Consider the following 25,463-nt stretch of genomic DNA (forward strand, 5'->3'; position numbering starts at 1 on the left):
TTCCTAAGGGTTGCCAACCTAAAAGATGAACTTTCAAGTGTAGGAACCACCATTAATGATACAGAACTAACACTGATGGCTATAGATGGATTACCAAATTCATAGGAAACATTCACACAAGGAGTAAGTGCAAAGGATAATCTTCCTGACTTCAATAGACTTAAGGGAGACTGTCTTCAAGAAGAATCCGGAAAACTTAAGAAAGGAGAAAAACTAAAAACGGAAGATGAAGAACTACATGTTCCTAATACAAATTCCTATAAAGGTAAAAAGAAGCATTTCAAGAAGAAAAGGGGTAATCAAAAGAATGATAAACCTAAGAAAGATCTATCCAAAATAAAATGTGAAAATGTGAAAATTTTGGACACTACAGATCAAATTGCCCTAAGAATTCTAAACAAGTGAACTGTACAAACATCACTAGAGAAGAAGATAACTATGATCCTGAGAATCGTGTATTGTATTCAGCACTATCAAATGAAGTCTCAAGTAAAGCATGGGTGAGTGATAGTGGATCTTCTCAACATATTACACGAATCAAAGAAGCACTAGACTCAAAGTCAGAAAAAGTTAATGGTGAAGTCACCATTGGTGATAATTCAGCACATTCCGTCAAAGGAATTGGAAATTGCACCTTGAAACTAAAGTCAGGTAGTTCTCTACTTCTTAAAGGAGTACTCTATGCACCAGGAATAAAAAGGAATCTAATCTCGGTTACGGCACTTGAAGATGATGGACATAATGTTGCATTCATGGACAGTAAAGTCATAACATGCGCTAAAAACTCCTCTATTAAGAAAGCAAAATTGATTGGTCAAAGAAAAAGGTATTTGTATGAATTAAATTCAGAATCTAGTTGACCTATTCAAGCCTTAATTCATGAAGCTGTGGACATAAATGAAATATGGCACAGAAGGCTAGGACATCTAAATTTCAAAACTTTATCAACTATGGAGGAGATGGTTGCTGGTTTGCCTAAACTAAATAAAGACCACTCAATCATATGCAAAGGATGTGCTCTAGGTAAGAACACCAAAAGTCCATTTCATGATAGCACTAGAAAAACCAACAATGTTTTGGAATTAATCCACTCAAATTTATGTGGACCTATGTTTGTTCTTTCTCTTGGAGGATTCTGGTACTATATTCTATTCATAGATGACTTCTCTAAGAAAACTTGTATTTACTTTTTAAAATGCAAAGAATCAGAAGAAATCCTAAAGAGATTTTAAAAATTTAAAACATTAACTGGAAACTTATTAGGACATAAAATTAAAACTCTTAAAACTAATAATGGAGGGGAATACACCTCATATTTGTTTAAAAGGTTCTGTAAAGAAACAGGAATTAAGAGGGAGTATATCGTTCCTTATAACCCACAACAAAATGGGGTAGCAAAAAAGAAGAATAGAACAATTATAGAAGCTGCTAGAGCTATGATATTTGATCAAAATCTAGAATATTATCTTTGGTCCAAAGCCTCTTGTATTGTTGTCTATATTCAAAACAAAAGCCCTCACTCCTACCTTAGAGATAAAACTCCTGAAGAAGTCTTTACTAAGGTTAAACTCAATATAAGTCATCTTAGGATTTTTGGGTGCCCCGTATATATCCATGTTCCAAAAGAAAAGAGAACTAAGTTAGAACCCTCCGGGATGAAAGGTATTTTTGTAGGGTATAGTGAAACATCTAAAGCATATAGGATTTTCCTACCTGGATAGAAAAACATTGAACTTAGTAGGGATGTAATTTTTTAAGAAGACTTAGCATTCAAAAATGCCCTAAGTTCTGAAGAACCCTCTCCTTTACCTAGTTCTGAAAAAAATACTGAAATTGAGTCTCAGAGGGAGAACATTGAAGAAATTGAATATGAAATTCAAAATCTTTATCTTGAAGAAACTCAAAATTCTAAGAAAAGACCACTTTGGGCCATTAAGACAGTAGAGGAAGCACAAGACTTTGTTGCACCATCCGGTACCATCAGAGAAAGCAAAAGACCCAAAAGATTTTCTAGTTATACAGCAAACATGAATGATTTGTCTAAATTAGAACCAACCAATGTTTTAGATGTTATTAAACATATAGCTTGGAAAGATGCTATCAGAGAAGAATACCAATCTATTATGAAAAATGATGTTTGGGAAATTGTTCCAAGACCTAAAAGAAAATCTATTGTTTCTTCCAAGTGGATTTTAAAAATAAAGCATGTTATAGATGGTACCATTGAAAAATATAAAGCTAGATTTGTAGCCAGGGGATTCTCTCAGAAAGAGGGAATTGATTATGAAGAAACTTTTGCTCTTGTTGCCAGATACACCTCTGTAAGAGTAGTCCTAGCCATTACAGCATCAAAGGAATGGAAAGTACATTAGATGGATGTAAAAACAACATTCCTGAATGGAAAGATTACAGAAGAAGTATATTTGGAGCAACCTGAAGGATTTGAAAATCATGATTCTAACATTTATGTTTGCAGGCTCAAGAAAGCTCTCTATGAGCTTAAACAGGCTCCAAGGGCTTGGTATGAAAGAATTGATAAATATCTCACTGGCTTAGGATTCTCCAAAAATGAAGCCGATCCAAATCTATATTATAAAAGGGATAAAGATGATATGCTAATTCTGATACTGTATGTTGATGATTTACTAATAATAGGTGATGATCATCTCATGGATCAATGCAAGAAAGATCTAATTAGAGAATTCGAGATGAAAGACTTGGGACTCCTTTATTACTTCCTAGGACTGGAAGTACGACATAATTCTAACAGCATTATACTTAATCAAGGGGAGTATTCATCAGATATTTTGAAGAGAGTTGGAATGTGGAATTGCAAGTCTATGTCTTCTCCAATGGAGTCTAATCTACATAAACTTAAAAAGCAGTAGCAAAATCACCTTCCATAGATTCTACTCTTTACAGACACATGATCGGGGCCCTTATGTACTTGGTAAATACAAGACCTGATATTTTCTATGCTATTAATGCCTTAAGTCAATTTATGTGTGAGCCAAAGGAGATTCAGCTAGTTGCAATCAAACACATTATGAGATACTTACAAGGCACTCTTAATCTTGGGCTCAAATATGAGAAAGTTGACTTAGATTTACATGGATTCATTGACTTAGATTGGGGTGGAAATGTTAAAGATAGAAAAAGTACTTCAAAATGATGTTTCAGTTTAGGATCGGCAATGACATCTTGGATATGCAGAAAAGTCTTCAATAGCACAAAGTTCTACAGAAGCCGAATACATTGCAGCAGCAATGGCCTCTTGGGAAGTAGTTTGGCTTAGAAAGTTACTTGTGGGATTATTTGTGCAAGCCCGGTGAATCCAATTTTTCATGACAGGTCCAAGCATATCGAAATTCCTTACCATTATGTAAGAAATATGGTAGACAGGAATACTGTAAAATTAAAATACACTTGCACTGCAGATCAAACAACAGATATTCTCACCAAACCTCTCTCTAGTGTGAAGATAGATCACTTCAGGAAAAGACTTGGTATAGTTGAATTGTAATTCATTTGTATTCTTTAAATTATTAATAAAATAATTTTATTGTCAGGCTATTGACTATTATGGGCTCTACCATTTGTATCCATTATTTAAGAGGTGATGATCTCTAAGGTAATGAATACTTGTATAAAAGATATTATGAGAGGAGATGATCTCTCTGATAATGTATTGAACAATATAGAACTACTCTGACTGTTATGGGCTCTACCATTTGTATCCATTATTTAAGAGGTAACGATCTCTAAGGTAATGAATACTTGTATAAAAGATATTAGGAGAGATGACGATCTCTCTGATAATGTATTGAACAGTATAGAACTACTGTTAGATTTAGGTGAGTTCAAGATCATTTGTGACATAAGCATTTCTATGCCTGTAAATCACAACTTGGATAAAGGAAGAATTTATTCTTCAGACTTTATCATGTTTTCTAGTAGATCTTAACTCAAGATCAAGTTGTGATATAGGATTACTAGTTCCTATGAGTCACAAACTGGATAAATGAAGAATTTAATCATTCTTCGGATTTTATCCTGTGTATTGCATTACATGCAATACTGACATAACTAGTATAAGTGATAAGTCATATCACAAGATGGTTTTATGGCAATATCATGTGTTCCATGATGTCATTTGCTCAGAAGATTCAGATAGATATAGAGTATCAATCTATGCTTATTCATCGTAATTGATGATGCTAGATATGTTATCTCTCAATATGATTATCAAGTTAAGAGGGAGTGTTAAATTTATAACAGTGATATCATACTGGTCTAAGAGTGTAGAACGCACCTTAATCTTCTCCCTTGCATACCATTTAAAGCAATATATACTTTACAATTGGCAAAAGGATGAGCGGCAATCCTTGGGAAATATTCATATTTAGCACTAACTATAACTAAACAGTTATGTTAGTTAATATTTGTATTATCTCCATTGTGGACGCCGATTTCTGTAAGTGTAGTATGGGCCGACCTAGAGAGGGTCATGTCCCTTTGAGGGACATCCCCTTGGTCATGGTATAATAGGTGGGCGTTATTTTAGTTTAAGCACACAATACATTGATGTCTGCTACTTAAAACAATACTGCCCTATACGAATTTATCGTAGACAATTAAATTCAGAATAGCATTCAATATTCTGATAACTCCTCCTACATTCAGAAGATAAAGAAGATCATCTACAGAAAGCTAAGGGTATTACGAAAAGTCTGATTTTACAACAGAATTTGCAGAAACTTTACAACATCTTGGGTTTCATTTACTTGCAATCTGGAATTAAAACTCCACCATACATATTTGCAAGGAAATATGTGAACTTCTGTTAAGATTTTTCTGTGTTGGTGGGCTCTTTAAGCCTCGTTACATATTTTTTAAAAGCCCATTACATAGTTGTTCTTTAAAAGGTTTGAAGGCTTCTCAATATACATGAGAAACCCATTATGGCCAAAAGGCTTAAACATTGAAAGCAAAGGTGGCAACTTTTAGATGCATTAACATCCCAAAACTCATGTATGTGTTTAGAATGACTTGCTACTTTATTATCGAAATCCATCATTGCATTTGTAAACATATTTTGACTTTGCATATTGCTGTTTTAAATCCCGTCATTATTCAAGGTGCTTATTTGTAAAGACATTAATTATGTTTTAGACATGCTAAAACTCACATAAAGCCTGTTATTGGCTTTAAAAAGAAAAGGCGGTGCTTTTAGCATGGATTACACATTAAAAAGACTGTTTTATGTTTAAATGACTTGCAAAGGCTCTTTTAAATTCCATCACTGCCTATGTAATGGCATTCTAACATATTTTTCATATCTTAAACCCTGTTATCGTCCATGGGCAGCGATTTTGTGGTGCTTTACATATCATAAAGTAGTTTTTAATCTTGCAGGGTCATGTTATATATGCAATCTCTGTTTTAAATCCCATCATTACTTATTCACAAATCATTTTAAACTTGTAAACCCACAGGGCAAATAGTGCCTGGTTTTTTAAGAAGAATGCAGTTTTAAAACTTGCAGACACGACCCAAAAGGCCATCAATAGGCATTGACACAATTTTGGAAGGGATGCATCATTTTCACATATGCATCGTAGCATTTAAAACCCGTCCCTGCTGATTAAAATGCAGTTGTTTTTGTATCGTTAATTAAAAGCCCCACCCATCAAGGGAATTCTAATCAACTTTTACAGGGAAGACAAAAATTTAGAAGTTATTTTCCTTCATTTTGGATGTGACTTGCAATGCCAAAGTGAATGCCAATATGCTTTAAGCACTTGCAAAGAGCCCCAGAAAATTTAAGTGAGTGATTTGTTCCCTCAAAATGACATTTTATTCCAGGACTCAACGCATTAATGCTCGGAGTTTTCTTTTCCATTTGATTTAGAACTCTGTCAATGCCTATTTAGGCTCATGATGAATTTATTTTGAAATCCTTGGTAGCAGTTTTGTATTTTAAAGCATCCTTGCAAATCATTTCATCTCTATGAACGCAGATCAGCATAGACTCATGGTTTTTTTGAGATTTTTCTAAAGATTTCTTGGTCAGTTTTGCTCCGCCAGCCACGTTTTCTTTTTGTTTATAGGGCAAATGATGTGTTAGAAGCATATTGTGTGTGTGTGTTTTTGGGTATATCCATGTGCAGTTTTAAGACATTTGTTTGTGCATTTACTTCCGAAGTTGATTGTTTTGCTTCATTAAGTCCCTGCGTTTTTCTTTATGATCTGAGCCCATGTCACCCGAGCTAGGGTTTGGTGGTGGTATTTTATTTAGAATCATCATGCAACACGTATCTTCATATAGCTCTGTTGTTACACAACTCAAGGAGGGTACCACAAAGGAAAAAGCATATGATCTTGCAAAAGATGTAACATAATTTGGTGCAATAATAGTTGGTTTTGGAGATGCAGATGGCATGGTTTCAGATGATATATACATAATTGCAGTTACTACCCAGCCTGTCATGTTAATTATCAAGATAGAACAAGGTGTAATAAATATAATCGTCATCTCGATAAGCTTAAAAGAAAAAAAAAGTATGGTGGCTGGAAAGGTTATATACTTATTTTCTCAGAACTAAATGCAGGAATATTGCTTGCAAAGTTGTCCAAAAGAGCAATTGAGCAATAAGCATAGGTTTCATCTATGATTCAAGTAACTGTAGGTGATATTATATCCACAGTAGTTATGATCACTGTGTAAGTTGCTTATCAGAAAAAGAAGTAAGCTTTTATGAAATGATTAAATTTTGCCTCCAATTCCTGTGTTTTCAAGTGTGTTCCTTCTTATCAGATGATTGTATCATGAGGAGGCAAATCACAGTGACACAACAAAGAATGGTAAAATGAAAGTTCTCAATGTCAAAAATTATAGAACCTTGAAAGAAAATGATATGTAGTTTAAAAGCAGAGCCAAAGACAATAGACAGCCAATTGTCATAGACACAATACCAAGGGCTCTTTTCAATGAAGCATCCAGGGTTAAATCAGTTTAATTCATTACAGAATTTGAGCGATGAAAGATGTCAACTGCTGCTCGTATAAGTGAAAACTTATTGCAGCCTTATGTTCTTGTCATGCTCTCATAGCTGCTCCAGTGTGTTCATAGTTGTTCTATGTAGTGACAGTATCTTAAGGGTCTTCATGTAATCATAAGATCACCAAGGAAACTAGGAGGTCGTAATATTGCATGGCAATGGCTTCATGGTTTATGAACACAAATGGGTTTAAGGGAAGATGTCCATTTCCAAACAGAGAAGTTCCTATAATCTGAGCTTTCCTACCTCAGATATGCGGAGAGAACTTCCCCTAAAGAGCTAGTACAACCCCACAAAATGGGAGAATGTTTTCTTTTTCAAATTAAACTCAAGAATACAAAAGTGTTATTCCCCTCATGTTTCAAGTCTGTGTTGTAGCTAATGATCTTCCCATAAGGCGTATAATGTTCTTCCAAACATGTAATTGGTATTCTAAATCCTGATTATAGATTCCAAGACTGCAGAAGAGTAGAAAGCAAAAACATGCAGACCATACAAGGGGGTGAAGGAGTGATGGAATGATGACAGAATAGAAAGCTTTCAAGACTGACTTCAAGCAGGTAATTAGTTGATGCCAACAATGCAGAAAAATCAAGGATGCCGATTCGTGTTCCCAAACCTAAACACACTAATCACGGAGCGTCTTCTAGCAGCATGAAGACCAACAAAGGACGATGTACTAGGAACCATTTGTTTTTCATCATGCATTTTATTGACAGATTACATGTAATTGGGAAAAAAATGTAACAGCACGTAAGTGTATCACCTGCAAAATTGTAACATGTAAACACATTGCTGGACATTAGGACTTGCAACATTGAATATGTCAATATAGGTTTTTGAGTCCGTCAAAGTTTGTTGGATTTCTTCCACCTTTCTTTCTCAACCCCTCACCTATATATAATGCTCTTCCCAAAATTTGTTTCTACCCATAAGGCATAATAATGTTCTTCCAAACATGTAATCGGATTTCTAAATCCTGATAATAGATTATACATTCTAATATTGCAGAAGAGTACAAAGCAAAAACATCGTGACAGACCATACAATGGGGTGAATAAGTGATGGACTGATGACAACATAGAAAGCTTTCAAGACTGATTTCAAGTGGGTGATTTGTTGATGCCAGCAATGCAGAACAATCAAGGATGCAGATTCATGTTCCCAAACCTAAACACAGTAATCGCAGAGCATCTTGTAGCAGCACAGAGACCAACAAAGGATGATGTAATAGGGTACATATCTAGTCAAGCACTTGGTTTATTTTTCATCGTGCATTTTATTGATAGATTACATGTAATTGGGTAAAAATAGAAGCAATTGCACATGATAGTATCACCTGCAAAGTTGTAACATGTAATCACATTGCAAGACATTAGGACTTGCAACATTGAATAAGTAAAAGTAGGTTTTGAAATCAATCAATGTTTGTTAAATTTCTCCCAGCTTTCTTTGTCACACCCTCACCTATATATAGGCAAAAGTTTCATTGTAATTTTCATCTTTTGCAATGCATAAAGCCTCTGCCAATTTGTATGTGCACTCTTAAGACTTTGTGCTTAGATCTAAATTAGATTGCTTTCAATAAAAGAGGCAGGTTGTTTTGAGAATTTGTGCAAGTTCAAACTGTTATGTGATGACATTTTCTTGAGTTGATTGTGAGGTTTGGTGCCTTGATCAAGACGGATTTGAATTCAATCTTGCAGACTTTGAGCTGCATATTGCATTCAGAGTTATAGTTCAATTTGAGCTTTTTGAAGACTTTGTGTTGCATAAGGGAAAATTGTTATCATTGATATTGGCTTCAAATACTTAAGGCTGAAAGACTTTGTGCTATAGTGTTAAGTAATTTCATAGAATTTAGAAAGTATTTGGTATGAGGCTTTTTGTCTTGCCATTTATTCAAGTTCTTACACAATCATTTGGAATAAATGTAGAAGACTGGGTTTCTGCAATTGTTCCACCAAATGTAAAGTAGATTAGTGTCTTTAGAGTTGTTCTTACATCAACCCTCAAGCCATCAATATTCTCGTAGCAATAGGCACTTTTTGTTAAGTTTGAAGGTGGTTGTTGTTTGCAAATCATTTCTGAAAATAAAGAAATTGATTAAGAGAATCACCTATTTTGTAATTTCAGTTAAGTTCTTGTTGAAGCCACCTATGGTAAGAAAGAAGCATCCCCTATTGCTGAGAGGAGAGAGAGATCTCACGAGACGTTTGCCTAAAGTCATAGTTTTGTGAGTTGGTTTAAGAATTTTCATAAATTTGATTTTAGCGCAAAAAAACAATTAAATTGACATTTGGTTAGATATTTAAACTATCAAAAAGTGGAAAATTAAAGGATTGCTTATGTTCTAAGAACTATCAAAAGTGGAGAATTAAAAGATAGCTTATATTCTAGAACTATTTAAACTATCAAAAAGTGGAAAATGAAAAGTGAAATGTTTTGGGCGTGGAGCTTGCTTTGTCCTTGCTCTGCTCAAGTTGTTGATGCATGCTTGGTTGCCCACATCTTCCTTGTTCCCCTACAACCCTAATCGTGCTCTTCTAAGTGTTGCTTCTGTCGTGCAAAGGTTAGGGTCTTCGTGTGTTCTTGTGTTCCTTTTGTTTTTTCTAGGATTCTTTCTATTGGGCCGCCTCTGTTGCAGTTACTTTGCTTTACAAGAGTTGTCTATTTGATGCGACTTGATCCTGATTCACTATGCTTTCTGTCTAATGTGCTTTGGTCTTGACTGCAATATCCCCTTATCTGTGCTAGGCCTTACCTGGCGCCTTGTTGGTCTATCTCCCCATCCAGATAGGCTAACGGCATTAATCTCAAGGATGTCAACCAGTCACAGGAGTTTATTTGGTTTCGTGGGAAATAATTAAGTGGAGGAGCTTGTCTATAGTTAAGTGACTTTATTTTATAAAGTGGATTTATAAAGTTGCTTTATGACTTAAAGTCATTTTATAACAAAAGTAACTTAAGTGACTAGAAGATGAACCCACATTGCCTAGTCGTTTGTACTTCCCCTCATATCGAGGTTATAACAGCAATGAACTTCCTTGGGATTGTCACCATGAAAAATATGATATTGATCGAAATACAAACAAGTTGCTTAAATGTGATTGTGCTTTCTTAAGGATGAAACCCCTTAAGAGAATTTGAGAAACTGGACGTAGCCCCAATCTCTTGTTGGAGATTGTATTAGGTTCAAGAAGGGAGAGTGCAAATTAGTATATGGTTCCAGTAGATCCACATTGAACAGGAAGTCAGTATGCATTGATAGGTATGTGCGAATTCCTTGATATATTAGCAAGTGATAATGTGTGACCAAAGGTCCAGCATATTCGAAAAGGTGTGCATATGTGTGGCAGCAATAGTAATAAGCTACGAATTTACAAAGATAATTGGGTCACTCTTGAAGAGGACTGTGGGAGTTTGAGTAGTGATATCTGTAGCTGTTGAATGTTATCCATTAGTTAGTGGTATCTCGAGATTATACGGGGAGTGGATATTCTAAAGATTAGTGGGAGGCCACAGGGTAACTCAGCAGGGCAAAAGTTGGAGGACGTGAGGGTATTAGCACAACAAAGAGAACGGTACTGATGCACACCGCTATACTGATATGACAGTCGGGTTAAAATGTGGAGGTTGGCAGAACAAGTATCTCTCACATTACTACCGCAAGGAAGTGAAGTTGAAGCAGTTCCCGAATAGGATTCACATGAAGAGGTAGGCCAATATCGGCAACACCAGGAATATTATTGTTTGGTTCATACCTTGTTCATATAAAATGATGAGTCTATAATGTCAAAATTGCATTAGTCATTTCCAAATATTGTTGCTAAATATCCATTGTGTAATACAACTTGGGGAACTAACTATTGAGATTTGATGCATTTGTTAGCATACTACAATCTTTAAATTTCCTTTGTGTAAACACCTTATGGTATTGTTGTTCTGTTGTATTGTGGGGAAGTTCAAAAGCAAAGGCAAATCCATAGGTCTCCACTTCTATTAATAATTAAGTCAGATCAGTATTTGTTATTGTTGTACAGGTTTGGATAATTACACTAACTCTCGGGATCTTCTCACCGAGATGAGTGTTGCTGACAACATGCAGATATAGTAACCATAACTGCAGGTGGCAAGGATGACGCTAGCTTCTAACAACTACATGGTTGTTGCTCTTGACAGCGTGCAGATATAGTATGCGCAACTGTTAGGTGGCAGGAATGATGCTAGCTTCTAAAAACTACATGGTTGTTGCTCTCAGCTCGGGTAACCCTGCTACTTCAAATCCTTCGAATGGACAATCGCAAGCTCTCCATACTTACTAGAGAAAGACTCTGCTGGATATTTCTTTGCTCCAGGAATTGTTCCACCGGATGGACAAATTAGAGATCGATATCATAATCCTGAAGGAAAGAATGCAAGGAATACAGGCTAAGAATGTTGAACTTAGAAAGCAAATTATATAGACCATTGTTTTAGTCTCCTTGATCATTACAGAGTTTGTTGGATGTAAACAACAACTTGTCTCACAAGTTGAACATGTCTCAAAAATCAAAAAGATAAAGGAAAGGCAATAGATTTTGGACAACAAACAAACTTCTTTTAAATCTAAATTGAAATTTTGGGCTACAATCTTTAACGAGAATGGTGCTTCTGCCCCTCCTTTGTTAGAAGTGGAGGCCATAATTCAGTCTAAGCTGGTGGAAGAAAAAACTAGGAGAATGCAGGAACTTAATTTGAAGGTTCATTGCCTGCCACCAGCTAACACATCAACCCATTTGGTAGGGCATATGCATTTCTTAGGGATTAGCTTGAGCTCTCGGATCTCTCTAGATAAGACTTGGATTGGTTACAACTCCACTCTATTCCTTCACTTCCTCAACCTCTCAAATAAACTTCGGGTTCTTAGAGCTAGGAGAAAGCTCTTCCCTCTTCCCTTGAAGATCTATCTTGAGGAGGACCTCACTAAATCACAAGTTGTTGAGTTTAAGAAGGCAAGGGGTATTGTAAAAAAGCCAGATAGGACAAGAAGTGGACTGTTATCAATAACCTTAGGGTTGTTATTCGTGATTCCCCTTCTAGTTGGGACATGAGGTTGGCTGCTAAGGCCAAATGATGATTTCAAAGGCAAGGGCAATGTGGAGCTTCACAGTGATTCCTTGCTTGTCCACTGCTGGAATGGCAATGGTTCCTTATAATCCTTGCCTGGTCCTACTTAAATTCTCCTCGCCACTAAGACTCATGAGAGCCCCACTCATCCTTTTCCATGTGTTTTGGGTTATCATTGGTTGTCGACCTTCAGAGATGTGGTCAAGGAGTCTGGTGGGGTCACTAGGTTCGTCAAAGACCCGTCTTTTCAGCACGACTTCCATTGTTCATTCTGACTCCTCTGCCAGATTCATGTGGATCAGTATGGATCGGACGCCACATTAAAAAGACATCTTCATCACAGTTTGCTACTTTTTGTTGACCTCCTCGTACTAAGTAGTTCATAGCATAGAGAGTTGGGACCCATTTGAGGACCTTTATGAGCTCATTGCCAAGATTTTTACCCTAGGTGATGTCCTTGTCCTGGGTGATTTTAATGCACATACCAAGGACCACCAAACTCCCCCTCCATAATCAAGGATAGGAGTTTGCTTGCCTTGTAGAGACAGATCATGTTACTACGTGCTTGTCGCAACTTTCTTTAGGTGCCAGGGTCCGTATACTAGATATGGCTGCCATCTTCTTTAGTTATGTGAATCCTCTGACTTGGTCATCCTGAATGGGCTTCCTTGTTTTCCTGACTCAAAGCATTTCACCTGTTGGGCCCATTGTGGTGGCACGAGTGTCATCAATTATGCTCTTGCTTATGCCTCTCTTGTCCCCTCCATTAGCCACTTCACTACCTCTCACCTACCCATGGCCAACCACGCCCCCTCAACCTTGCCCTTTGTGCTCCCACCCCCTCTCCCTCCCCTCACCCTCCACCTCACTCTTGCCCCCTAACCCCCCCCCCTGCCTCTTGGATCGTCCATTGCCTCCACCACTCCCCCCACCCATACCTCAATTTGCTTTGCCGAGAGTGATGGTTAACTCTTCCTCCACCACCTTAGGTGACACCTCCATGTTTAGCTCACTCTCTTCCACGATGTGGGAGTTGGCCCTCCTTTTGATCTTGTACTGCACCTCCCCCCTTTCTCGCAACCCCCAATGCAGTAGTACCTCTCCCTTGAATCAGTGGTTAGATGAGGACTGCACATCCTTCCATCGCTTGATTCGCTCAACCCTCTCTAGTTTGCCACCCAAGCTCACTCAGTTGAAGCTCGACTACCACGTCTTCTTCACTACAAGAAAAACTTTATCGCTTTGCAGTGTAGATCTCTTTGGGCCTCTCTTATTCAACCTTCGCAACACTTTTGGCATACCCTTCTCCCTCATCATCTGCCTCCCCCCTCCACCCTGGATCTTAGCGCTCTTTTCTCCCACACCTCCACCCATTTCAAGATCCCCAACCAGCCGCCGCTCCACCTTAGCGATCTTAGAATCTGTTCCTTGGACGGCTCTCTACCAAAAGCTTAGAGATATCAGGCTTTCTGAGACCCTTATATTTTGAGGCTTTACAAGTGTGTGGTTGGCAAGTTTACAACTTAGCAGTGTAAGGAAACTCAGATGCGGAAACAACTTCCTACACTAATCCCTTAAGGAAAGTATTGTGCAAATTCCTATTAAATCCTTACAATTTCAGATTCGATATTATGTAGACAATAATATTGCAGTCAACCATGAATACAGAAAATAGATAGAGAAATAATAACACATAAACACAAACATATGCCAGTGGGGAAAACCCTTTCGGTAAAACAACCCCACCCCTCCAAAACCTGCACAATTTATTATCTTCAACTCAAAGGTTACAACACACTTACAGTGCAAGCTCTTTCAAGACACGAAAGACTTATCTAATAGCAACCAACAATGCACTACTCACACACTACTATCTACAGCCCTCAAAGTGCTTATATAATGCGCTTTGCATTTTTAGGCATCTTCCAAAGATAGCTCTTACGCGTCATAGGAATCCGTCATAACCATTTCAATCATGATTTCCTTACACAATTAAATCTTCCAAAGATAGCTCTTACGTGTCATAGGAATCTGTCATAACCGTTTTAGTCATGATTTCCTTACACACAATTAAATATTCCAAAGATAGCTCTTACGCATCATAGGAATTCTTCATAACCATTTCAGTCATGATTTCCTTACACATAATTCAAGATGCCGACACATGCAAGTGGAGTGACACATCAACATGCCAACTAGACATGTACACTCATGCTTAATTACATTATTTGCAAAAAATACATTTACAAAACAAATAATAAGAGTAAGAATTATCCAAGGTTGAGACACCTTATTCCTAACATTCTCCCACTTGTCAAACACCTTGTAAAAGCAACAAGAACATAACAAGAACTAATCGCTATAGGCCAAAAGGCCCATAGACTCCAAACACCATCTGAACTTCTCTGTGCCTACTGGTTTTGTCAATGCATCTGCAACATTCTTTATAGTATCTACCTTCTCCAACTTTACCTTTCCATCTTCCACCATATCTCTCACAAAGTGAAACTGCACATCAATGTGCTTCATTCTAGCATGGAAAGTTGGATTCTTTGCAAGGCAAATAGCACTCTGACTGTCACAACAAATAGTAATCTATCCTGCACCAACACCAATATCAGAACACAATCTCCTAAGCCAAATGGCTTTCTTACAAGCATAAGTAGCAGCCATGTACTCAGCTTTTGTGGTAGACAAAGCAACCACAGGTTGTCGCGTACTCATCCAATTGATGGCACCACCAAACATAGTGAACACATAAGCACTGGTGGATCTCCTGTTGTCAATATCACCTGCCCAATCGAAATCCACAAACCCACGAATACAAACTGAATGCAAAGCTCCAAAAGAGTTACCATGATAACAAATGGAGTAATCTGATGTACACCTCAAATATTTGAAAACTCACTTAACTGCATCCCAATGTACCCGTCCAGGATTAGCCATACACTGGCTCAAAACTCCAATTGCTTGGGCAATGTTTGGTCTAGTGTAGACCATAGCATACATAAGACTACCAACTGCACTAGCATAAGGTACTCTACTCATGCCCTCCACCTCACTAGGAGATTTTGGACAATCATCTACAGATAACTTTGTTCCCATAGAAATAGGAACACACAATGGTCTACAATCTGCCATGTTGAACCTTTCCAACACAGACTTCACATACTTACTCTAACTCAACCAAAGTTTTCTGTTAGACCTATCTCTACCGATTTCCATACCCAAGATGTACCTTGCTGCCCCAAGATCTTTCATCTCAAACTGTGCTGACAAATGAGATTTAAAATCAGAAATCATACCCTTACCCTTTCCAAACAGCAAAATATAATGCAACAATAAGAAGGCGATCATTTTCAAATCTAAAGTAAACACAATGATCTGATTTCGATCTTACAAATCCAATTGACAACACAAAGGCATCAAACTTTAGGTACCACATCCTAGGAGATTGTTTCAAACCATACAGAGACTTCTTTAATCTGCAAACCAATCTTTACCTTTAACAATGTAGTGCTCAGGCTATGACATATAAATCTCTTCCTCCAAATCACCATGAAGGAAAGTTGTCTTCACATCCATCTGTTCTATCTCTAATTCATATGATGTAGCAAGAGATAACAGAAATCTAATGGATGTCAACTTTGCAACAAGCGAGAATATTTCAGCATAATCTATTCCCTCTACCTGTGAATACCCGTTCGCAACCAATCTAGCTTTGTACCTTTCAACACTGCCATCTACACAGAATTTCTTCTTGAACACCCATTTGCTACCAACAGGTTTTCGTCCTTTAGGCAAAGGTACAAGATCCCAAGTTTTTCTTTTATCCAATGAAGCCATCTCATCATCCATGGCCTCAATCCAAGAACTGACATCTTCCATATCCAAAGCCTCTTTCACAGATCTAGGCTCATTAGTGTTAGTAATCAAAGCAAAGGCACAACTGGAATCTAACATAGAATAACCAAACCTTTATGGTTGCTTTCTTACTCTCGTGGATCTCCTCAAGGGCTGAGGTTGAGTTTGTTCTTCCTCTTCTTCTGAACTATCAGAGCTACTAGAGCTCTCCTCATCATTAGACCCAACATGGTCTTTCTGTTCAGTCTTCTTAGGGGTAGGAGGCAACTGAACAATATCTTCCTTCTTTTCTTTTTCATCTGGTTGTAGCACAATAGGAGAAGACATTAGCTCTCTAAAAATAACATTTCTGCTATACAACACCTTACTAGTCACAGGGTCCCAAAGCTTGTATCCTTTCAAACCAACACCGTATCCTATGAAAATACATTTGACAACTTTGTTTTCCAACTTAGATCTTTTCTCCTTTGGAACATGTGCATAAGCTTCACAACCAAAAACACGAAGATGTCTAATCGAAGGCTTCTTACCAGACCACACCTCCATGGGTGTCTTACTAACAAGAGCTGATGTAGGAGATCTGTTAACTAGATAGCAAGCAGTGGCCACAACTTCAGCCCAAAACTTTTGTTCAAGAGCAGCTCCACTTTGCATACTCCTAGCCTTCTCCATCAATGTCCTGTTCATTCTTTTTGCAACTCCATTTTGTTGCGGGGTATAAGGAGTTGTCTTATGCCTCTCAATACCTTGTTCTTTACAGAACTGTTCTAACTCTGCTAAGCAAAACTCACCACCATTGTCAGTTCTCACACACTTAATCTTCTTACTAGTTTGATTCTCTACAAGGGCTTTAAATTCCTTGAACCAACTAAAGACTTGTGTCTTACTTTTTAGGAAATAAATCCATGTCCTACGATAATCATCTATGAAAGATACGAAAAATACAGACTTGGAGATTGAAGGAACTTTTACAAGACCAAATACATCGGAATGAATAAGATCCAAAACATTAGAAGATTTGTGAGAACTAGAGTAAAATTGAACACGATTTTGTTTACCGTAGACACAATGTTTGCAGAAGTCAAACTTGAGATTACAATCATTTAACCCCTCAACAAGGTTCTTGTTTTTCAGGGTTATGAGACCCTTCTCACCAATGTGGCCAAATCTCATATGCCACAACATAGTCTTTTCTGCAGGAAGCTTTCCTTCCAATGTGTTTGCACCCTTAGGTACACATGTTGCATTGCCACCAGAACCAATAACCACAGTCTTCTTTACTATTTCTTTAAATGGTGGGGATGAAATGATAGCTGCTCTCTTCTTTGAAACGGAAGAACTGTTACATTGAGAAATGCATGCATCAAGCTGAAATAGAGTACCTCTCCTAGTACCCTTAGCAAGCACCATAGCTCCACTCATCATCTTACATCCATCTTTAGAAAAAACAATTTGCACACCTACATCATTCAACATACTTACAAATAATAGGTTTCGTGCCAAACCAGAGATGTGCATTACCCCGTTGATCCCCTTTACTCATCCGTCAGGGAATCTGATAGTGATCCATCCTCGTCCAACTATCTTTAGGTGAGAATCATCAGCCAAGTACACCTTTCCACCATCGAAAACTTCATACTTTGAGAACCAGCTTCGATTAGAGGTCATGTGGAAAGAAGCACCCGAGTCTATCAACCCCACATCATCAGATGCATGCACTGTCAAGGCTGCAATGAAAGCATTGCCATCTTCTTGAGATTTTCCTGAACCTGAATCTAAGGCCTTCTTCTTCTTTGGCTCCTTATAGTCTTTACGGAAGTGCCCAGTCTTATCACGGTTCCAGCATTTTGCCTTGGACTTTCCAGGACGAGATTTGGATCTACCCTTTCCAGACTTGTCATTTTGCTTGCCTCTGTTGTTGGATCTACCGCAAACAGCAAGAGCTTCCTTAGCCGAATCTAATGACTTTCTCCTCGTCTCCTCAGAGAACAGCGAAGACACCACATCATCCATTCTGAAAGTGACTAAAGTACTTCCAAGAGCCATCACAAGATGGTCCTATGAATCTAGCAAAAAACATAACAGGGTCATACATCAATCCTCCTCCTCTATCTTGAAACCAGAAGATGTCAACTATGTAATGAGCAAATTAAAAGCATTTAGATGATCTATAACAGATCCTCCTTCCTCCATTCTTAGAGAATACAACTTCATCCTTAGGAACAACTTGTTCACTAGAGATTTGGCTTGATACACAGACCCAAGCCGTGTCCACAAACTGTTTGTGATCTTCTCATCAAGAACATTCAGGAGAACTGAATCAGCTAGACAGGGTCTAATGAGACCCTTAGCTTTATGATCCTTGAGATCCCAATTTGCTTGAGATATTGTTGCGGGTCTCACATCAAGTGAAGTCACCTCCCATAGATCACGATCTTCAAGCAAGTCTTCCATCTTGAGTTTCCACAACTCAAAATTACTGCCATTAAATTTCTCCAACTCGATTTTTCCGTATAATGAACTAGCCATCTCAATATGCAAATAAGATTCAGAATGCTTTGCACAAAACTCCCACTCAACTTGAGATTAGCTCAAAAAACCCTACCCAACACCTAAAGTTAATCAAGCTCTGATACCACTTGTAAGGAAACTCAAGTGTGGAAACCGCTTCCTACACTAATCCCTTAAGGAAAGCATTGTGCAAATTCCTATTAAATCCTTACAATTTCAAATTCGATATTATGTGAACAATAATATTGCAATCAACCATGAATACAGAAAACAGATAGAGAAATAATAACACATAAACACAAAGATATGCAGGTGGGGAAAAACCTTTCGGTAAAACAACCCCACCCCTCCAAAACCTGCACAATGTATTATCTTCAACTCAAAGGTTACAACACACTTACAGTGCAAGCTCTTTCAGGACACGGAAGACTTATCCAGTAGCAACCAACAATACACTACTCACATACTACTATCTACAGCCCTCAAAGTGCCTATATAATGCGCTTTCCATTTTTAGGGCATCTTCCAAAGATAACTCTTCTGCATCATAGGAATCCATCATAACTATTTTAGTCATGATTTCCTTACACACAATTAAATCTTCCAAAGATAGCTCTTACGCGTCATAGAAATTCATCATAACCATTTCAATCATGATTTCCTTACACACAATTAAATATTCCAAAGATAGCTCTTACATGTCAAGAATACATCATAACCGTTTCAGTCATGATTTCCTTACAATTCAAGATGCCGACACATGCAAGTGGAGTGACACATCAACATGCCAACTAGACATGTACACTCATGCTTAATTACATTATTTGCAAAAAATACATTTAGAAAACAAATAATAAGAGTAGAAATTATCCAAGGTTGAGACACCTTATTCCTAACAAGCAAGATTTCTCATATCCGATTCAGAGCACCATCATGGTGAAGCAAGATTGCCCTCTCTCCCCCACTCTCTTTGTCATTTATATTGATGAGTTGGACTCTTTCCTTTAGGATTTCTTACCTTCTAGGGAAGGTTGGTACCTACACCAATTCTTGATATCCTATGTCACAAGGTTTCCTAATATCCTAAGTCACAAGGATCGAATTCAAATTTGAGTTCACCGATCATAAAATTCAGAAGAAATTAGGCAAGGGTAAAAATTTGGAAAAAAAGAAACGACATTAAATTTAACTTACATAAATTTATTTCTTTTTAAATATAAGTAATATATCCAAAAAATTGTCAAAATACTTTGACATTGCTAAATAATTAAACTAAATAACTGTATATTATTTTAAAATAAAATAATAATATTATATTAAATATCATAAAATTTGGATAAAGTTCGGAAAGGGTAAAAATTCACTAAATTCAGCATTTCTTGTGACTTAGCTAATATCCATTCTACTTTTTGTTGACGATGTGGTTTTGTTGGCTTCTCCTCCTGAAGGGCTCTAGCAGATTCTGGATGGTTTGGCCTCGTTTTATGATACGAGACAATTAGTTGTGGGCCTGAGCAAGACCCAGGTAATGGTCTTCAACTATTTGAAGACATCTCATCTCCACAATTATTTTCAGGGTCGGGAGGTTGAAATCGCTACTAATGCTTATTTGGGGGTCAAGTTCTTCGGGCCCCATTTCAATTTGAGACCTACCATAAAGCCCTGAGTTAACAAGGGTTTGGGTTCACTTGCTATGCTTGAGCAATAGTGCTTCAAACACCACTTCCAAGGCACCACAAAACCACTTCTAGGACACCATGACCAAGATGTCCCTTTTGGACTCCTTGGTTAGACCGACAGTCCTCTACAGTTCTACTATTTGGGGGTCGTCTCCCCTAGAGTCAAATTGGGCTTTGGTGGAGAGAGCCCAAACCCTCATGCTCCAGCGCATCCTCAGATGTCATTGACTCACTCCCCACACTATCATTTTGGCAGAGTTCAGTGCTCATTACTTCATGCTTGGGACCATTTTTTATCTAATTTGGCTTATTCATTGACTCTTCGGAGGGTTGCGCCAAATATTCTTACTTGGCATACAACTTTGTGGTGGTCGTCGGGTCCGACTCTGCTAGTAGGGCTCCTTGTTGGTTTGCTCAAGATTCTACTCTTCTTGGAACAATTGGGATCTCAATTGATCGTCTCCCCCCCTTTTTAGTTTTCCCTCAATGCCTTAACTCACCTCCTTCCTTTCCAATAGGATTGTCAGAACAAATATCTACAAACAATACATTAGGACGACTTGGATTACCCCTATGAGGGGTCTCCACTCAAGGATGGCCTTCTACATTGAGCACTAAATGGATATTCAGAATGGGATCATTGTTCGCCCTTGCTACCTCACTCGTCATTGGACACATGCCCTTCGCATCTCTTTGGGCTTGTCAACAGGGGTTCACATTAGCTTCGCATCCAAACAAACCATCAAATGGCCAAAGAGGATAGTGTTGGCCACCTCTGTTCTCTTAGTGAGGTGGAGTCAAAAACACATTTTCTCTTTCGTTGCCCCATTTACTATGAGATCAAGAGGAGATTTTACTACCTATTTAGAAAGTGTAAGATTCTATCCTCCTTTCCAGATGCACTGACCATAGTGCCTTGCGCTCTACATACAGGAGGTCATGCGGCTTTGGGCCCACATTCTCGAGCCTTAGTGTCTGAGTCAGGATTCCCACTTGTTGATCACTCATTCTTCCCTCTTGTGCCTCCTACCTAGGGGAGGAAGAGGCCGCTTGGTTGTCCCTTTACTTCTCCAAGTCACAACAGATCAGTGAGACCTCGCAATGGTTACACTCGGCTACTCCACCCTACACTCATAAGCTCTTCAAGGAGGCCCAAGACTTATTTATACTCGCCTTCGTCTGAGGCCTTATCCCTCGGTTCTTGGTTACTTCTTACCTGTAGGAAGTACTTAGGCTTTTCTTGCCACTTGTTTTGTCCACTTGCTTTTTGTCTTTTTGCTTTCTTGTTTTGTTCTTTCTACGGACATTGTTTGGTGTTACCGTTGTTGGCTACAGCTTTGTTGTACTCTTTGCAGTCCCGTAGATCCATTTGTGGTCTCATATTGGACATTAATAAATTTATCTTGTCTTATTTATCTTATATTTAATTGTTTACAAAGGAGTTGTTATATAAGGAGACATAAATGTCACTTATTCTAGCACTCAAAATAAAGTTTGAATTGAACAAAATAGCCTTAGAAATCTATTTAAGGAGGGTTTGGACAAGAGGTTAAGCATCACTTGTTCATTATCAAATGAACTTTTCTTGCAAGATTGAACTCTGTCCATATTCTATGCCTAGGATGAAAAAGATGAGGTACAAATAGTTTTGGGGATTAAAACCTTCCTAGCCATTAAAGAGTGAATTCATCTAGAAGTCACCTATAGGCTGAAGATAATTGGCTTTGGGCAGAAAAAATCTTGACATTCATTGGAGTAATTTGAAATCTCATTCAAAGGTTGTCAAAGTGCTGAAAGTTGCAAGATTTTTAAAAATTTGCAATGGAAAATTGAAATATCATTTACAGTTTGCCTTATTTGGTTTCCAGTGCAGGTGCAGGTTAAAGATTGTAAGTTAATCAAAATAAATCATTTGCACACAAATCATATTGGACAATAAGAGTGATTTGAGGGTGAAATTATTGGTAAGATTTAAGATTTTGTTATTATGTGAATCATATCATTCTACAATCTGGGCCGTACCATGAAGTAGAGGCATTGTGGAGTTGTGAAGATATTTAAAAAGATTTTATCAGTTTATTTACTGAGAAGAAGTGAGTTTCTCTTGGAGTGGCAGCTGCATATATTTTAAGCTTTTTAAAAACTAACTTCCAGCCCCCATATGGCAGCCCTAGCATCATTGATTGCTGGTCGCAGTACCCAGAGGAAGGCATGAGAGCTTCAGGAGGAGGTCACTGCCTGGGACTAGCATGTTGGTGCTCCTAACACCCAATCACATCATTATTTCAACCTCACACAGCTATCTGAGGTGGCTAACAGAAAATTTGGGCATAATTTGTATAACTTCAGACAGTTTCAAGCAGATCAGAAGTCCTGGTTATGTCTGTAAGAGCATTTTAGTAGAAAGAAGACATCTTTGAAAAGATATGGATTAAGCCTGTTTCAACTTACAGTGACTTGCAACTACTTTAGTAATGTTGTCCAGCATCTTGAGGTTGGATTTGATTATGTCATGTACTCATTTGATGATATTAGTAAATGATTTGTTTGACAACTGTTTTCTAGAACGCCCCAGTGTCACTCGATGGACACAAAGTATTTGAAGTTATGTCAATGTATTATAAGTTAGCTGCAGCTGCTATGAGTATTTAGATCAGATATGTTGAATTCATCATTGCTTGCCAACTATTTGATAAATATTTGAGTTAAAATTGAAAAAGTTGCAAGTCTATTATATTATCTTGGTAAGGATGTTTTCAAAAATGATGCCACCTGTCAATGGGCCTTAGTCTACCAGTGAAGTTGAAAGGTTCTAAGAGCCCACCAAGGATCAAGTCTCGCTGAGTGCGTGGCTCCAACATTGTAAAAGGATGAGGCTAGGATCGTGCCCCATGCAAATTTGGCAGAATGGATATCCCTTAGTCCTTGGCTCTTAGCCGAAGAGGTTCAGCCATAAGGCTTGTGCTCCCGCATTCGGTAGCTACAAATATTTCCTGGAGGACCTCCATTAAAAAAGTGATGCCACCTGAAACATTTCTTACAAGGCCTTTGCAAAAAAATTATCTCATCCTTTATTTTTCTATACACCATGGCATTGCTTACCTATTCCAATTTTTATGCCATTAAAATAGCATTTGATTATGTCATACTCATTCAATGATATTAGTAAATGATTTGTTTCACACCTGTTTTATAGAATGCCCCAGTAAAACTCAATGGACGCAAAGTATTTGTGATTATGTCAATGTATTGTGAGTTAGCTGCAGCTGCTATGCGTATTTAGATTAGAGATATTGAATACATCATTGTTTGGCAACTATTTTATTGAATATTTGAGTTAAAATCAGAAAAATTGCAAGTCTATTGTATTATCTTGGTAGGGACATTTCCAAAAGTGATGCCACCTGAAACATTATGACAAGGCATTTGCATAAACATTATCTTGTCCCTTTATTATTCCATACACCATGGCATTGCTTACCTATTCCACTTTTTATGCCATTAAAAGAGTATCTTACTTTGAGGATGTCCTGAAAGTCTATGGCATGCCACTTTAGATGGTGCATTACCATAACTTACACTTAAAATGCATACACAAACTAAAACATCACAAACGATAAGAGGTACTAAATTATACATCCAAACTCCCATTTGACCAAACAAAGGGCTGTTATTATATAGAATACTTCAATTGGTAATATAATATGAACTGAGAAAGTAGATAAGTCATGAATCATATTATGAGTAAACACGCTCCAACTATTGTAAAATCAAGGTACTTAAGAGCGCCGTGAAAAATTTTTGCTTTTGGTATATAAATTTAAATGAAAATTGACCACATAAGGCACTTCAGAGACAAAAAAAAGAATTAAAATTTTATTTTGTGTAAAGGACACCTTAAATGATGCACTGATCTAAGAAAGCCCTGCTCTAATAAAGAATGACATGATATAATTAAGTAGATAGATATGATTTGCAACATCTAATAAAAAATAACTGATAAAGTCCATACCTGCATCCATAAACAAGCCATTGACATGGGTACAAACAATACTAGAACTTGCCATGTGACTTTTGACATAACAGCAATTATGCCAAGCAGTTGAATGGTAGTAGAAGCGAATCCACCCAGTCTGAAGGGAATATCTAGATCTACAACACTTTGATCAATAGAAACCTGATCAAAACGGGAATTACAATGTACATCAGAGGATGCTGAGTTTTAATGGAATATCACATGTCATTGTTAAACTTTAGAAAAATACCAAACCACCATCATGCACAACCTCATTCTTACAAAAGAATGCTATGCAATCATAAAATATACTTACACGGCTGAGGATACGCCCAGTTGGTGTTGAATCAAAGAAAGACATTGGAGCACGGAAAATACTCCGTAGCATATTAGCAAACAGCTTTTGTGATGCCTTTAGACCAAAGGTTGCCACAAGTAGAGCCCTTATGAATACAAACACTGTGCTTCCAAATGCCAGGCCCATGTAAACCAGAATAAGTGTGAAGCTACTTGTTCGGGGCTCGTCTCTATCTGTCTGTGGATTTGCCCATGCCATCCACCAGTTGCTTCCTATTTGCAAAACTTGAAATAATGTTTGTGCAAGTATGATGAGAGGGACTAAAGCACCCTTATAGGCTGCAGTCAAATAAGACCAATACACATTAAAGCTGACATTTCCCCTCTCACGTTCTTCTTCCTGTATGAGCTGTTTCTTTCGCATTCGCTTGGCTTTCTTCTCCTTCTTTCGTTGTTTATCAGAAGACGATTCCTTATCTGCCTTTTGCATCGGCAGATTGCTGATTTCACAAGGTTTTGGATCTTCTTCTTTGATAACCCCGACAGACTCCTTTTCTTCATCTGGTTCATCCATCAGGTACTCTGCAACATCCATAGCTTCTATAGCGTCATGATGTGCGGATACCAGCGTGTTGAAATCAGTACCAGCTTGCAGAAGATCTTCATATTTGCCCGCCTGTATGATTCTGCCACCGCGTAGCACCTGGTAAAATCATCAAGTTAAAATTCGACAGAAACGTTTTTGGTACTAACTGAACTGAGGAAAATATAAAAACACAAAAAGGACTCAAAAGTCAAAACAGATCAAGATGAAACGCAAAATGAACATAGATAGGCACTTTCAACAAACTTTGTTACCTCCATCTATATATCCATATCAAGCGTAATTTGAAGCGATTTCATAATATCAGTACAAGTTGTTAATTT

General features: G+C 37.7%; 1 protein-coding gene across 2 annotated transcripts in view; it reads right to left on the bottom strand.

Moving 5' to 3' along the window:
• ABCC5 (multidrug resistance-associated protein 5) overlaps positions 1–25,463 on the bottom strand; it is a 59,616-nt gene that overhangs the window by 30,749 nt on the left and 3,404 nt on the right. For both annotated transcript variants that reach the window (XR_016360035.1, XM_089814275.1), the window contains exons 4-5: positions 24,556–25,239; positions 24,237–24,401 (exon numbers count right to left, since the gene is read on the bottom strand). Coding sequence is in view for 1 of the 2 variants with exons in the window: in XM_089814275.1 (XP_089670401.1) it covers positions 24,237–24,401; positions 24,556–25,239 (849 nt within the window). In the remaining variant the exon portion in view is untranslated. The remainder of the gene's footprint in view (positions 1–24,236; positions 24,402–24,555; positions 25,240–25,463) is intronic.

The sequence above is a fragment of the Cupressus sempervirens genome, chromosome 2, assembly GCF_028749045.1.
Source record: "Cupressus sempervirens isolate cs-2001-9-10 chromosome 2, ASM2874904v1, whole genome shotgun sequence".
NCBI classification, from domain to species: domain Eukaryota; kingdom Viridiplantae; phylum Streptophyta; class Pinopsida; order Cupressales; family Cupressaceae; genus Cupressus; species Cupressus sempervirens.